This window comes from Oncorhynchus clarkii, chromosome 18 (genome assembly GCF_045791955.1).
Source record: "Oncorhynchus clarkii lewisi isolate Uvic-CL-2024 chromosome 18, UVic_Ocla_1.0, whole genome shotgun sequence".
NCBI classification, from domain to species: domain Eukaryota; kingdom Metazoa; phylum Chordata; class Actinopteri; order Salmoniformes; family Salmonidae; genus Oncorhynchus; species Oncorhynchus clarkii.
In genome coordinates, this window is record NC_092164.1 from 44,020,833 (window position 1) to 44,038,047 (window position 17,215).

The 17,215-nt window shown below is 43.1% G+C and overlaps 1 protein-coding gene across 2 annotated transcripts in view; it reads right to left on the reverse strand.

The window, feature by feature from the left end:
• LOC139373553 (protein Jumonji-like) overlaps window positions 1-17,215 on the reverse strand; it is a 92,637-nt gene that overhangs the window by 41,886 nt on the left and 33,536 nt on the right. For both annotated transcript variants that reach the window (XM_071114200.1, XM_071114199.1), the window contains exon 2: window positions 1,472-1,607. In XM_071114200.1, the coding sequence (XP_070970301.1) occupies window positions 1,472-1,607 (136 nt within the window). The remainder of the gene's footprint in view (window positions 1-1,471; window positions 1,608-17,215) is intronic.

Sequence of the window (17,215 nt, forward strand, 5' to 3'; positions counted from 1 at the left end):
CAGGGAGATGGCATGATTGCCGGTTATGGGATGGGAGATAGACAGGGGGGGGGGGCCGAGTAGGAGGGGAGACAAGCTTAGGGCCTTGCAGGTTCGGTCCCTTCACTCTGCTGTTGGATCAATGCTTTTGGTCATGTAGTGTATTTCAGTAGAGATCCAGCGTGTTGTTCGGTCATCTTGTTCTAATCTAATTTGCACCTTCCTCACATCCCTCTGCAGGTAGCTGGCTCCAGGGGGGGGGGGGGGGGTGACAGTTTCAGCCGGTACAGGGCAGTCTGTGTGCAACTGAGCCTGTGACCTAGATCTGAACTGAGGCTTCTCTATGCCCACTTGGCACGGTGTAAACTTCCAGAGGCCTTCATCTCTCTTTCGGCCTCTGGGTTGTATCGTGACAGCTGAGAATAGGTTCAGAGGCCTTTATCTCTCTCTCGGCCTCTGGGTTGTATCGTGACAGCTGAGAATAGGTTCAGAGGCCTTTATCTCTCTCTCGGCCTCTGGGTTGTATCGTGACAGCTGAGAATAGGTTCAGAGGCCTTTATCTCTCTCTCGGCCTCTGGGTTGTATCGTGACAGCTGAGAATAGGTTCAGAGGCCTTTATCTCTCTCTCGGCCTCTGGGTTGTATCGTGACAGCTGAGAATAGGTTCAGAGGCCTTTATCTCTCTCTCTCGGCCTCTGGGTTGTATCGTGACAGCTGAGAATAGGTTCAGAGGCCTTTATCTCTCTCTCGGCCTCTGGGTTGTATCGTGACAGCTGAGAATAGGTTCAGAGGCCTTTATCTCTCTCTCGGCCTCTGGGTTGTATTGTGACAGCTGAGAATAGGTTCAGAGGCCTTTATCTCTCTCTCGGCCTCTGGGTTGTATCGTGACAGCTGAGAATAGGTTCAGAGGCCTTTATCTCTCTCTCGGCCTCTGGGTTGTATCGTGACAGCTGAGAATAGGTTCAGAGGCCTTTATCTCTCTCTCTCGGCCTCTGGGTTGTATCGTGACAGCTGAGAATAGGTTCAGAGGCCTTTATCTCTCTCTCTCGGCCTCTGGGTTGTATCGTGACAGCTGAGAATAGGTTCAGAGGCCTTTATCTCTCTCTCGGCCTCTGGGTTGTATCGTGACAGCTGAGAATAGGTTCAGAGGCCCGTGTGAAGCACAGCGAAGGTGTCAAACAAAGCAGCAGCAGATCATTCAGACCAGCCTTTATACCACAGGCGGACACAAACAGGCAGCCTGAGCTCCCTGGATGTTATTGCACCTGCTTAGAAAAAAACCCTGCAACATCCTCTGTTTCATTGTGCATACCAAAGCACCTTCACTCTGAAATAACGCTATATTAATGTGTCACTATTCTATCACTCCTATCATTATCAGCTGGTCCACTGCAAACAAAAGACAGAGCAGCCTATCGCAGGTCTGTGAGCATCCAGACAAAAGCCTGACTGGGTCAGTGCTGCAGAGAAAGGGGTCCCAAGGAGAAACTCACCATTAGTGTATTTGGTTCCATCGCCGATGCCGTCTCCGAGCTGCCTTTTCTGAGCAGTCTTGAACTCCTTCAGGGAGAGATAGAGCACCTTCCTCACGTCCCTCTCCTCTGACCAGGGGATCCCATCAATATCATCCTAAAAACACAGGACAGAGGACTACTGATTATCATAACACAGCATCTTAACATAACAGCATAGTCGATGATAGACGTTAGTATAAGATTAACATGGCACATTAGCATAACATAGCAAATCATTACAAGTAGCATCACGTTTCTCACTTCATGAACCGTTTCTCACAACATAAAAGACAGAAGGGTGATTGCTCACAAAACCATGTTTTGGGGGATTTTCACAAAATGTAATCCATAGAAGGGTCCTTTGGAGTTGGTATTTTACATATATTTATATTTGTGAGCGGCCAGAACCAATAAAGCCTAATAACGAATTCAATTGGGAGACTACGGCTGCCTAGTATGACAGATTCTGGTCGATTCCCTTGGCTGACAAAGACACAGGATGTTATTGTAACAAGGGTGACAGACGTCTTAATCACACTGCTTCCTTTTCCTTCATCACTTGTCATCTTTGACAATAACCCTCGTTCCATCTCAGTACTATTGCGAATTTTAAAACAATGGAAGGGACAATCCATGAGGTCAATGTGGCACAGACACTCACAGCAGTACACCACCAGGAAAGACAGAATAATAGGATTGTGTCAAACTTCCGTTACATTGCACTAACTTTCCAACACGCTTCATTATTAAGGTCTCCAGTGTCTGAATACAGAAATAACATGCTTCCTACACAGAGCAGATTTAATGTATAACACTGTTATAACCCTACTTCCCCTCACAGTAAAGCACTGCTTCCTACACAGTGCAGCTGTACTAGGCTACTTTGCTGCTATAACAGCCTCATTCTTCCGGGAAAGCTTTCCACTAGATGTTGGAACTAGAGGTCGACCGATTAATCGGAATGGCCGATTAATTAGGGCCAATTTCAAGTTTTCATAACAAATCGGAAAACGGTATTTTTGGGCACCCCCAAAAATTACACCTTTATTTAACTTGGCAAGTCTGCCTGTTACGCAAATGCAGTAAGCCAAGGTAAGTTGCTAGCTAGCATTAAACTTATAAAAAACAATCCTAATTACTAGTTAACTACACATGGTTGATATTACTAGATATTATCTAGCGTGTCCTGCGTTGCATATAATCTGAGCATACAAGTATCTGACTGAGCGGTGGTAGGCAGAAGCAGGCGTGTAAACATTAATTCAAACAGCACTCTCGTGCGTTTTGCCAGCAGCTCTTCGTTGTGCGTCAAGCATTGCGCTGTTTATGACTTCAAGCCTATCAACTCCCTAGATGAGGCTGGTGTAACCGAAGTGAAATGGCTGGCTAGTTAGCGCCCCCTAATAGCGTTTCAAACTTCACTCACTCTGAGCCTTGGGGTGGTCGTTTCCTTGCTCTGCATGGGTAACCCTGATTCGATGTGGTGGCTGTTGTTGTGTTGCTGGTTCGAGCCCAGGGAGGAGAGGGATGGAAGCTATACTGTTACACTGGCAATACTAAAGTGACTATAAGAACATCCAATAGTCAACGGTTAATAAAATACAAATGGTATAGAGAGAAATAGTCCTATAATTCCTATAATAACTACAACCTAAAACATTTTACCTGGGAAAATTGAAGACTCATGTTAAAAAAGGAACCACCAGCTTTCATATGTTCTCATGTTCTGAGCAAGGAACTGAAACGTTAGCCTTCTTACAAAGCACATATTGCACTTTTACTTTCTTCTCCAACACTTTGTTTTTGCATTATTTAAACGAAATTTAACATGTTTCATTATTTATTTGAGGCTACATTTATTATAGTAAGTTAAAATAAGTGTTCATTCAGTTTTGTTGTAATTGTCATTATTACAAATACATTAAAAAAATAATAATTGGTAACAGATTTTTTGGTCCTCCAATAAAAATCGGTATCGGCTTGAAAAATCATAATCGGTCGACCTCTAGTCGGAACATTGCTGCGGAGACTTGCTTCCATTCAGCCACGAGGATTAGTAAGGTTGGGCAATTAGGTGTGGCTCACAGTCGTCGTTCCAATTCATCCAAAAGGTGCTCGATGGGTGAGGTCAGGGCTCTGTGCAGGCCAGTCAAGTTCTTCCACACCAATCTTGACAAACCATTTCTGTATGGACCTCGCATTGTGCAGAGGCTTTGTCATACTGAAACAGGAAAGTGCCTTCCCCGAACTGGTGCCACAAAGTTGGAAGCACAGAATCGTCTAGAATGTCATTGTATGCCGTAGCATTAAGATTTCCCTTCACTGGAACTAAGGAGCCTGAACCATGCAAAAACAACCCCAGACCATTATTCCTCCTGCACCAAACTTTACAATGCCCTATGCATTGGGGCAGGTAGCGTTCTCCTGCCATCCGCCAAAGCGTGATTCATCACTCCAGAGAAGGCGTTTCCACTGCTCCAGAGTTCAATAGTGGCGAGCTTTACACTGCTCAAGTCAACGCCTGGCATTGCGCATGGTGATCTTAGGTTTGTGTGCAGCTGCGCGGCCATAGAAACCCAGTTCATGAAGCTCGAGTTCTTGTGCTGACGTTTCTTCCAGAGGCAGTTTGGAACTAGTGTGTTGCAAACGAGGACAGACGATTTTCAGCCGTCGCTGGCCCCGTTCTGTGAGTTTGTGTGGCCTACCATTTCGCAGCTGAGCCATTGTTGCTCCTAGATGTTTCCACTTCACAATAACAGCACTTACAGTTGACCAAGGAAGCTCTAGCAGGGTAGAAATGTGATGAACTGACTTGTTGGAAAGATCGCATCCTATGATAGTGCCTCGTTGAAAGTTACTGAGCTCTTCAGTACAGGCCATTCTACTGCCAAAGTTTATCTATGGAGATTCCATGGCTGTGTGCTAAATGTTATACACCCGTCAGCAACAGGTGTGGCTGAAATAGCCAAATCAACTAATTTATAGGGTTGTCCACATACTTCTGTATATATGGTGTAGCTGTAGGGTAATTCCATGGTGACGAAATTGCTATACATTTAAAACTGAAATCTGAGTGAAAACAAAAAAACTCTTGATTTCAAATTTTAACAAACCACAAAACTGTACGAACAAGGACTACTTTCAACAATTCCACTGAACATTTTATAAAAACGCATTTCAGGAAAAACTGCACATGCAAAGTTTGATCAGTTTTTCCAGCAAAAGTATATATTTTTTTATACTGTGTAAATTGTTCGAAGTAGTCATTGAGCATAGAGTTGTATGTTTTGTTAAACTTTGAAAAATGTGGTGTTTGTTTGGCATACAAGTTAAAAAAAATGTAGTAGTGGACATCACTGAGATACTCCATGAGAATCAACGTGATGAAGTTAGAGACAATCGACGGTCTCCTTGTGATGAAGCGGAGGGGTGACAGCCATGTTTCCCTGCAGACACACAACTGTGTCGCCAATGCTGTGCACCAACGCTCCTCGTTACACTTAGCTTTGACTGACAAACACACGCAAGCTAGCACACACCCACAGCTGACACCTCTGGCTTTGAACTCTGGGAGCAGATCAAAAATGTGCTTGCAAGTGTGTGTTTTTCCTTCTCTTCCTCTTAGAGGCTGGCAGGCTGCCGGAGTAATTTCCTCATCTCCCTACACGTAGTGACGCAGAGTTTGAAACTGCGAAGTGCTGGGCTCATCAGCCGAAAGGCATCGTCAGCCGAGCCCCGCAAAGAGATGCAACAAAATGGAAAACAAACAACATTTGCTACAAGGTAAAACGTCAACAGAAAAAGACCAAAAAAAAACTGAAAGAGGTCAAAAAGGTTTCCAACATTCTACTGAAACGCAACACATAAATCATTAAAATAGGACTTTATTCTGCAGATCGCTTGTCTTAACAGAAAGCAGCTCTGCCCATCTGCTTAGTAAGGGCTAAACCCTCTCTAAACCTCAATCCTTGTGTCATACATCACAACATGTTCATCTCAATGCTTTCAGAAAAGACCAAAAAAAACTGTATAAAAATCCAACATTGCTATCCCGCCTTTGCTGTAAGTAAATGCATTTTTCCTGGCACGACCGACAGACGTAGGTAGGCAGAGACTAGCAGAGGCAGGAGTTTGGTAGTTAGGCAGGTAAGCAGGCCGTTGAGAGGGCTGACTGGCGGAGGGTTGCCAGGCCTCTTCAGAGGGAGAGTCGGGCTGCTGGCAGAGCAGAGTAGGGCCTGGGCTCAGATGAGAGCTGAGGAGCTGGCACCACCACAGAGACAACACGCAGCACTGAGCTGACAACCCCTGCCCGCTTACACACACCCCCCCCCTGGCTCCCATTGGGAACCAACAGCCTGCTAATGAACGCTGAGGCTTTTGTGTGTCTACTGTTGCGGGACGACTGGCACACAGCACGCACACGTCTTAGGTGCCCCAAAGGGACTCAGAACCCGCTGCCTTTCATACCACAGCGCACCACCTTGGCAAACACAGAGAACAGAAAGACACACGGAGGCTCTTCTAAATGACATCAAGAGCCTCTACTCCTTCAACATTCCCACTGAGACGAGCCAGGATGGGGAAGGTGTATATCCGCAGACCGAGACTAAAGTCCCAGACAGACGTCTGTCACAGCAGACGGAGGAGACTCTACATCAGACGACATGCTGGCTCCCTCACACTGTAAACACACGCCAGAAAGAAACCATGTCATCTTGTAAACGCTTTACGGTCTGGAACCTGTCCAATAGGCTTCAGGAAGATAAGTAGTCTACACCTGATTGTTCGGAGGCTGCCGTTTACACTAGAAGCCCAGTGGATTGGTTATTTATAGCGTTGGTACCTGAGTCTAAAGCAGGGGCAAGTCTTAAAGGGAAACTTCAAAAAAATTTCAACTTCATATTCATCATCTCCAGCACATGTGAAAATGGAGTGTTTTTTATTTGCATTTTATTTTTACCACAAAACATAGAGGGGAAGTGTTTCCAATAACGTCGGTGTGCATCGTGTGATTTTGACCAATTGGGGGTCGGGGTTGGAAACGCTGATCTGAAGCTTTAAAAAAATAATAATAATAATAATAATAATAATAATAATAATAATAATAAAAAATAGAAACATGCCATTTTCAGATATGTTAATGTTGTGGTGGCGCTGTAAATTCTTATAGTGTTTTTGAAATGTCCTTTTACCAGCAACACCAGTAGTAGTGGGAGACGTTTGCGGGTCCTGTGCATCTTATTGAGCAGTGAGATGACCCATGTTAACACAGCACTGGGTTGTAAACCTCTAACCATTCCTGTCCAAAGCAACCTGATCCATTAAGACCAGGACTAATATAATAACCAGGACAGAGACAACTCAGTTTCATCTGTCAACTCCAACATTGCATGATGGATGGAAAAGCTTGAATGTAGTTGTAGATAGAACCTTACAGTCCCAAGCGCTCTCTATCTGCAAAAATGATTGCGATCATTGGCTTTAAGGTTCTGAACCCTCATTGGTTTGAATTGTGTCAGCAACGTATTATTTTGAACTTGACATGAATGAGAGGTATTTAGAGTACTATATTAGGTAGAGACCATTGAACAGAACAGAGCTGTCAACTCAATATTGACAAAAATGCTGATAAATACTAAGATCTTTTTTTTTTTCACTGCTCTAAGGATATAATAACAATAAATGTTATGAATTTATTAATGCACATATCAACAGAATAATGATCACTGAATTGTTGTAAGGTTTGTTTTTGTTAATCTCATAAGCGATGGGTTGCCAACTGGTGATTTGACACAAACATAAATTTAATTTATCCATTCATTAATTCATTCCCAAGCTCTTGAGATGTCCGTAGCGCTGATGCATGACTAAATACAAATTGTCTTGTGAGGTGAACAATAATGGAAACAAGGTCACTGCAATGAGGAATAAAAGAACACTGGTTCTTCAAACCTACTGTGTACTGTAAGGGATTGGATGAACCTACTGTGCACTTGGGGTGGTAAGTAGCCTCGTTGTTAGAGCGTTGGGCCAGTAACCAAAATGTTGCTGGATCGAATCCCCGAGCTGACAAGGTAAAAATACAAAATCTGTCCTTCTGCCCCTGAATAAGGCAGTTAACCAACTGTTCGCCGGTAGGCCGTCATTGTAAATAAGAATTTGTTCTTAACTGACTTGCCTAGTTAAATAAAAGGTTAGTTTTTTAAAATTTAAAGGACTGGCTGAAAGATTTGATGCCGAGAGGAAGTCCATCTAACCACGCAGGAAGTTTGCACACCCCCGTCTGCAGATTGTCATCCACCATGGATTAATTTTACAGGAACAGAACCCCCCCCACACACACAGGAGAGGGGTTGTCCCAATTTCAAAACAAAGGAATACGCGTGCAGTGGTTCACATGGCAGACTAATAATAACAGTACTGATGGTCTGGATCTCATCAACTGGAGAATGTGGGCCACGTGCCAACAGATCCGGCTGAAATGTGTTTTAGTACTGTATAACACACATTCTCCTAGGGGGGGGGTGAAGAGGGCTTAGTGTTTGTGTAGCTAGGAAGGGTCTCCCTCGCGCTTCCCCTCTCCACGTGTCCCAGCACTAACAGGAGAGGTTTTCACCCAGATCATTAACACTTTCACAGCTTTTCTCCCAAACCGTTACTTAGCTTGCAGATACAAGTGACTAGAGGTCAACCGATTATGGTTTTTCAACGCCGATACCGATTATTGGAGGACCAAAACAAGCCAATACAGATTAAAATCGTCCGATTTTTTAAAATGTATTTGTAATAATGACAATTACAACACTTATTTTAACTTAATATAAATCAATTTAGTCTCAAATAAATAATGAAACATGTTCAATTTGGTTTAAATAATGCAAAAACAAAGTGTTGGAGAAGAAAGTAAAAGTGCAATATGTGCCATGTAAAAAAGCTAACGTTTAAGTTCCTTGTTTAGAACATGAGAACATATGAAAGCTGGTGGTTCCTTTTAACATGAGACTTCAATATTCCAAGGTAAGAAGTTTTAGGTTGTAGTTAATATAGTATTTATAGGACTATTTCTCTATAACATTTGTATTTCATATACCTTTGACTATTGGATGTTCTTTTGGCACTTTAGTATTGCCAGTGTAACAGTATAGCTTCCATCCCTCTCCTCGCCCCGAACCGGGAACACAATCGGCAACAGCCACCCTCGAAGCATTGTTACCCATCTCTCCACAAAAGCCGCGGCCCTTGCAGAGGGGAAGGGGAACAACTATTCCAAGTCTCAGAGCGAGTGGCGTCACCGATTGAAACACTATTAGCGCGCACCCCGCAAACTAGTTAGCCATTTCACATCGGTTACACCAGCCTAATCTCGGGAGTTGATGAGCTGTTTATGAATTCAAGCCTAACGCTTGAAGCATTGCGAAGAGCTGCTGACAAACGCACGAAAGTGCTGTTTGAATGAATGCTTCGGAGCCTACCATCGCTCAGTCAGACTGCTCTATCAAATCATAGACTTAATTATAAAATAACACACAGAAATGATATGGTCGAATCCGGAAACTATCATTTCGAAAACAAAACGTTTATTATTTCAGTGAAATACGGAACCATTCGATATTTTTTCTAATGGGTGGCATCCCTAAGTCTAAATATTATTGTTATATTGCACAATGTTGTCATAATTACGTAGAATTCTGGAAAATTAGTTCGCAATGAGCCAGGCTGTCCAAACTGTTGCATATACATATACACTGTGTGTGCAATGAACGCAAGTGAAATGACAATTTCATCTGGTTAATATTGCTAATATTAGCTAAATATGCAGGTTTAAAAATATATACTTATGTGTATTGATTTTAAGAAAGGCATTGGTGTTTATGGTTAGGTCCAACGATTTTTCGCAAATGCGCTTTTGTTAGATCATCCCCCAGCGTTGCATCGATTATATGCAATGCAGGACATGCTAGATAAACTAGTAATATCATCAACCATATGTAGTTATAACTAGTGATTATGGTAGATTTTTTTACAAGATACGTTTAATGCTAGCTAGCAACTTACCTTGGCTTCTACTGCATCCGCGTAATAGGCAGTCTTTGTGGAGTGCAACGAGAGTCAGTTGGTTATAGCATTGGACTAGTTAACTGTAAGGTTGCAAGATTGGATCCCCCGAGCCGACAAGGTGAAAATCTGGCAGTTAACCCACCGTTCCTAGGCCATCATTGAAAATAATAATGTTCTTAACTGACTTGCCTAGTTAAATAAAAGGTATAAAAAAAATTGGCACCCAAATATACCGATTTCCGATTGTTATGAAAACTTGAAATCGGCCCTAATTAATCTGCAATTTCGATTAATCGGTCGACCTCTACAAGTTGCAAGCTGCAAATTAATTGGAGGGGTTGCAAAGCAGAGAGGATTTCACTGAGTCACAAGCAGAAGTCCATTCCAGAGTGCAGGGCTGAGTCAGTCACTAAGTCTGCTCCTAGTAAGAGTGCCTAACTAACTGGGAGTTAATGGGTGCATGAGGAACTTAATGTCATCACCTCATTACACCTCTACCTCAGCGCATTGGAATGCCCGGGCCGTATCCACCATTAAACACCCTCATGCTGGGATCGACCACATTCCTGTTCTCCGTCTCAGACCCAGAGCACTTCCATCTTCACCATCGCTAAACATTATCCCTTTCTGGGAACTTTTTAAATGTTAGGGACTGTCGACCGGGAGGGGGAAAGAGTTGCCTCGCTTCATCTCTGTGTGTCTCCTGCCCTCCTACCCATCTCCAGTACCCAGGGGTCCACCGTGATCACCCTGAGAGAAAACACTGCGTTGATCTGAGACACACTGCCAGGCGCCACAGAATGAGAGAGCTTTATCATGGTGAACAAGAGCTTTATAAACAAGAGCTTTATCATGGTGTGGTTTCTCTTCCTCCCTTGACAGTGACTGGAGGGATGTAAAGAGCTTTATCATGGTGTGGTTTCTCTTCCTCCCTTGACAGTGACAGACTGCACTGTCATTCAGCCTGTCATTGTCAGACTCATTTAACTGGAGTATGTAGGGCTGGACGATATATAATATTCATTTGATTGCATGTTTCAGCACGATGTTCCAAATGCCTGCATCACAATAATCTAGTTGATTTGCCACGTTACGTACCGCTAGCAGCATTGTAGCCACAGACTTTGGACGAAAAGCGTTCCCAAATTAAACTGCCTTCTACTCAGGCCCAGAAGATAGGATATGCATATAATTGGTCGATTTGGATAGAAAACACACTAAAGTTTCCAAATCTGTTACAATAGAGTCTGATAGTGTTTCAAGCTTGTATTCTTTGGTGACAAAACGGATGGCACTGTGATAGACTGCATCCAGTTTGTTGAGTAGAGTGTTGGAGGCCATTTTATAGATGACATCACCGAAGTCAAGGATCGGTAGGATGGTCAGTTTTACGAGGGTATGTTTGGCAGCATGAGTGAAGGATGCTTTGTTGCAATATAGGAAGCCAATTCTAGATTTAAATTTTGGATTAGAGATGCTTAACCTCTTGAATGTAGGGGGCAGTATTTTGATATTTGGATGAAAAACGTACCCAAATGAAACTGCCTATTTCTCAGGCCCAGAATATGCATATAATTGTCAGATTAGGATAGAAAATTCTAAAGTTTCCAAAACTGTCAAAATATTGTCTGTGAGTATAACAGAACTGATGTTGCTGGCGAAAACCCAACCTGGAAGTGACGTTTTTCCTGAAAGCTCTGTGCCATTGATATCCCTTTAAATGGAGCGAAGGCAGGCAATCAGATTCCTTTTCCTATGGCTTCCCCATGGTGTGAACAGTCTTTAGACATAGTTTGAGGCTTTATTTTTTTTAATGAGCGAGAAAGATCACATCGCGTCATTGTATGGCTGGGTGCCAGCAGTGTTTTGCATGCGCAACAGCTTGGAGCAGACATTTCTCTCTCCAATTGAAGAAGCTACAGTCCCGGTTGAAATATTATCAATTATATAATTGTAAAAAAACTACTTGAGGACTGATTATAAAAAACGTTTGGACATGTTTCTACGAACTTTACGGATACTATTTGGAATTTGTCTGTGATGTTGTGACCGCTCGAGCCTGTGGATTTCTGAACATAACACGCCAACCAAATGGAGGTATTTTGGATATAAAAATAATCTTTATGGAACAAAAGGAACATTTATTGTGTAACTGTCTCGTGAGTGCAAACATCCAAAGATCAAAGGTAAGCGATTCATTTTATTGCTTTTCTGACCAATCTACTTGGCTGCTAGCTGTTTGTAATGTTTTGTCTACTGAGAGATGTCCTTACATAAACTCTTGGTATGCTTTCGCCGAAAAGCTTTTTTGAAATCTGACACGCTAGGTGGATTAACAACAAGCTAAGCTGTGTTTTGCAAAATTTTTAGAACTTTAATTTGAATTTGGCACTCCACAATTCAACGGATGTTGATAAATGATACTGCTACCGGGATGGGTGCATCATGAAGTTAATGTGAGTCTGGAAGGAGAGTTTACAGTCTACCCAGACACCTAGGTATTTGTAGTTGTCCACGTATTCTAAGTCAGAGCCGTCCAGAGTAGTGATGCTGGACGGGTGAGCAGGAGCGGGCAGTGATCGGATGAACAGCATGCATTTAGTTTTACTTGCGTTTAAGAGCAGTTGGAGGCCACGGAAGGAGAGTTGTATGGCATTGCTCGTCTAGAAGTTTGTTAAAACCTCTTAAGTCTACCCCTTCCCTTTTCGAACATTGTTAAAAATCGCGCAACTTTTCAGCGTCCTGCTACTCATGCCAGGAATATAGTATATGCATATGATTAGTATGTGTGGATAGAAAACACTCTGAAGTTTCTAAAACTGGTTAAATCACGGCTGTGACTATAACAGATTGTGTGTTTCATTGAAAAACGCAAGAAAAACTGCTCTCTGAAAGCTAAAAATAATTTCCATAAGTCACTTCCATGAGCTGTTAAAAGAGGGCAAAATGTAATATCGACCTGCATGCAATTCATACAAATTCCACACGATGTCGCCATTGTCGTCATTTTCAATTGAATTAATTGTTGGAAAATCCATCTATCTGGCATCCGTTTCTTCCCGTCTTCACCCGGATGTTGTTAATGTGGACATGGGCAGCCATTGATTTGCAAACGAGGAGCTATTGAATATACATCGATCGCCCTGTAATCATTTTGATAGATTATAAACGTTTACTAATACCTAAAGTTGGATTACAAAAGGATTTCGAAGTGTTTTGTGAAAGTTTATCGTCGACTTTTTTAATTTAAAAAAATTACGCAGCGTTTAAAAACTGTTTTTTTCTGAATGACACAGCTTCCATACAAAGCTATTTTGGGTATATATGGACCGATTTAAACGAAAAAAAGACCCAATAGTGATGTTTATGGGGCATATAGGAGTGCCAAGAAAGAAGCTCGTCAAAGGTAATGAATGTTTTATATTTTATTTCTGCGTTTTGTGTAGCGCCGGCTAAGCTATATCTTTGTTTACATCGCATTCAGGCATTTTGGGGTGTTGCATGCTATCAGATAATAGCTTCTCATGCTTTCGCCGAAAAGCATTTTAAAAATCTGACTTGTTGGCTAGGTTCACAACGAGTGTAGCTTTAATTCAATACCCTGCTTGTGAATTTTGATCAAGGTTTGAGTTGTAACGAGTACATTTAGCATTTAGCGTAGCGCATTTGCATTTCCAGGTGTCTACTTGAGACATCTGCGTCTCAAGTATAGTCAAGAAGTTAACAGTGTCCAAAGAGGGGCCAGAAGTATACAGAATGGTGTCGTCTGCATAGAGGTGTATCAGAGAATCACCAGCAGCAAGAGCAACATCATTGATGTATACAGAGAAGACAGTTGGCCCGAGGGTTGAACCCTGTGGCACCCCCATAGAGACTGCCAGAGGTCCTGACAACAGGCCTTCCGATTTGACACACTGAACTCTATCAGAGAAGTAGTTGGTAAACCAGGCGAGGCAATAATTTGAGAAACCAAGGCTATTGAGTCTGCCGATGAGAATGTGGTGATTGACGGAGTCGAAAGCCTTGGCCAGGTCGATGAAGACAGCTGCACAGTAATGTCTCTTATCGATGGCGATTATTATGTCGTTTAGGACCTTGAGCCTGGCTGAGGTGCACACATGACCAGCTCTGAAACCAGATTGCATAGCGGAGAAGGTACGGTGGGATTCGAAATCGTCGGTAATCTGTTTAAAACTTCTTATGGTATAGGGGACGGTTGCGTCCCACTTGGGAAAAAAAAACAAAAAAACAAAAAAAAAAAAAAAACTGGGAAAATGCAGTGCGGCAAATTCAAAAAAATTATATAAAAATCTAACTTTCGTTAAATCACACATGTAAGATACTCAATTAAAGCTACACTCATTGTGAATCCAGCCAACAAGGAGAAAGCATAAGAAGCTATTATCTGATGATAGCACAATAGTCAACAAAGAGGGTAGCATATTTCAACCCTGCAGGCGCTAAACAAAACGCAGAAATATAAAACATGCATTACCTTTGACAAGCTTCTTTTGTTGGCACTCCAATATGTCCCATAAATATCCCAATTGGTCCTTTTGTTCGATTAATTCCGTCCATATATATCCAAATGTCCATTTATTTGACGCGTTTGATCCAGAAAAGAACAGCTTCCAAAAAACGCAAAAAACAGTTGCCTATAAACTTTGCCAAAATATTTCAAACTACTTTTCTAATACAACTTTAGGTATTTTTAAACGTTAATAAATCGATCAAATTGTTGACGGGGTCTGTGTTCAATACAGGAAGACAACAAACAAACGCTACTTTTCACATCTTGCGCATTCTCAACAGTGTTACCCAGTTCCTAGATGGCCTACTTCTTCATTGCACAAATGAATAACCTCAACTAAATTCCAAAGACTGGTGACATCCAGTAGAAGCGGTAGCAACTGAAAACAGGTTCCAAAGAAATTTGGGGCGGCAGGGTAGCCTAGTGGTTAGTGTTGGACTAGTAACCGAAAGGTTGCAACTTCAAATCCCCGAGCTGACAAGGTACAAATCTGTCGTTCTGCCCCTGAACAGGCCGTAACTGTTCCTAGGCAGTCATTAAAAATAAGAATTTGTTCTTAACTGACTTGCCTAGTTAAAAAAAAGGTTTAAAAAATTACATATAATTTGTCAATGTGAACCAAAATATTTTTATTTTGGTTCACATTGTAGAGAGAGAGGGTCCAGATCGTCTAGCCCGGCTGATTTATAGGGGTCCAGATTTTGCAGCTCTTTTAGAACATCTGCTATCTGGATTTGGATAAGGGAGAAATGGTGGGGGCTTGGGCTGGTTGCTGTGGAGGATGCCGGGCAGTTGATCGAGGTAGGGGTAGCCAGGTGGAAAGCTCGGCCAGCCGTAGAGAAATGCTTATTGAAATTCTCAATTATAGTGGATTTATCAGAGCAGTGGGCAGCTGGGAGGAGATGCTCTTATTCTCCATGGACTTTACAGTGTCCCGGAACTTTTTGAGTTTGTACTGCAGGATGCAAATTTCTGTTTGAAAAGCTAGCCTTTGCTTTCCTAAATGCCTGTGTATATTTGTTCTTAACTTCCCTGAAAAGTTGCATATCACGGGGGCTACTCGATGCTAATGCAGAACGACACAGGATGTTTTTGTGCTGGTCAAGGGCAGACAGGTCTGGAGTGAACCATGGACTATACCTATTCCTAAATTTCTTGAATGGGGCATGCTTATTTAAGATGGTGAGGAAGGCACTTTTAAAGAATAGCCAGGCATCATCTACTGATGGGATGACGTCAATTCCAGGATACCCCGGCCAGGTCGATTAAAAAGGCCTGCTCACAGAAGTAATTTAGGGAGCGTTTGACAGTGATGAGGGGTCGTCGTTTGGTCGCAGACCCATTACGCATGCAGGCAATGAGGCAGTGATTGCTGAGATCTTGATTGAAAACAGCAGAGGTGTATTTGGAGGGCAAGTTAGTTAGGATGACATCTATGAGGGTGCCCGTGTTAACAGACTTGGAGTTGTACCTGGTAGGTTCATTGATCATTTGTGTGAGATTGAGGGCATCAAACTTGGATTGAAGGATGGTCGGGGTGTTAAGCATGTCCCAGTTTAGGTCGCCTAGCACGAGCTCAGAAGATAGATGGGGTGCAATCAATTCACATATGGTATCGAGGGCACAGCTGGGGGCAGAGGGTGGTCTATAGCAGGTGGATTTTTAAAAGTAGAAGTTCAAATTGTTTGGGTACAGACCTGGATAGTAGGACAGAACTCTGCAGGCTATCTTTGCAGTAGATTGCAACACCGCCCCCTTTGGCAGTTCTATCTTGGCGGAAAATGTTAGTTAGCGGTGGAGATTTCAGGGTTTTTGGTGGTTTTCCTAAGCCAGGATTCAGACACGGCTAAGACATCCGGGTTGGATGTGCTAAAGCAATGAGTAAAACAAACGTAGGGAGTAGGCTTCTAATGTTAACATGCATGAAACCAAGGCTTTTACGGTTACAGAAGTCAACAAATGAGAGCACCTGGGGAGTGGGAGTGGAGCTAGGCACTGCAGGACCTGGATTAACCTCTACATCACCAGAGGAACAGAGGAGAAGTAGGTTAAGGGTACGGCTAAATGCTATACGAAATGGCCGTCTAGCTCGTTTGGAGCAGAGAGTAAAAGGAGCAGGTTTCTCGGCACGATTGCATAGATTCAAGGCATAGTGTACAGACAAAGGTAAGGTGGGATGTGAGTACATTGGAGGTAAACCTAGGCATTGAGTAATGATGAGAGAGTCTCTAGAGACATTTAAACCATCGCATATGTAGGAGGTGGAACATGGTTGGTTAAGGCATATTGAGCAGGGCTAGAGGCTCTACAATGAAATAAGACAGTAATCCCTAACCAGGAGAGTAATGGACGAGGCATATTGATTTTTGAGAGAGGCATGCATAGCCAAGTGGACATATGGGTCCAGTGAGTGGTTGGGCTGACCGGGGCTAAACAAGTCAGCGGTTGGGCTGACCAGGGCTAAACAAGCTAGCGATTAGCAGACCGGGGCTGGTAAGCTAGCGGTTAGCAGACCGGGGCTGGCAAGCTAGCCTTTGGGGGATGTCGCGATGGGTCTGTTTTTGCCTCTTTGTGCGGTGACGTCAATAGACCAGTCGTGAAGCTAGTAGGGTTCCAAGTAGCTCTAGGTAGCTAGCAGGCCTAGCAGGTTAGCAGAATTGGCCTTCAGCTGGCTTCGCGCCAGAGGAGCCTGTTGGACTCCTTGGGCAGATTATGTCTGTATTCCAGTCGTAGAGGATCGGCGGGGTTCCGTACTGGCAGTAGAAGGGGGTCCGGATATTGTAGCCCAGGAGTGGGTTTTGGTGGTAGCACAGGAGCCCTGTCCGAGCTGGCTTCAGGCTTGCTCCGGGATAGAACGCTAGCCAGGAGTGGTCACCCGGGATTGCGGTTAGCTAGTTGAAGATTCAGATGGAAATGTTCAGAGTTTGTGGTAGGAATCTGGGGATATGGAGAGAAATAGGTCCGTTATGCTCTGGTTTGAGTCACGTTGTTCGAACTGGCGAGAGCTTTCCGAGCTAAAGGTTAGCTGCTGACCGCTATAAAATGGTTTGCTAACTGATAGCTGGTAGGTAGTTAGCTGGCTAGCTTCAGTTAAGGGATTCCAGATCCGAAGTAAAATGCTTTAGAAAAAAGCA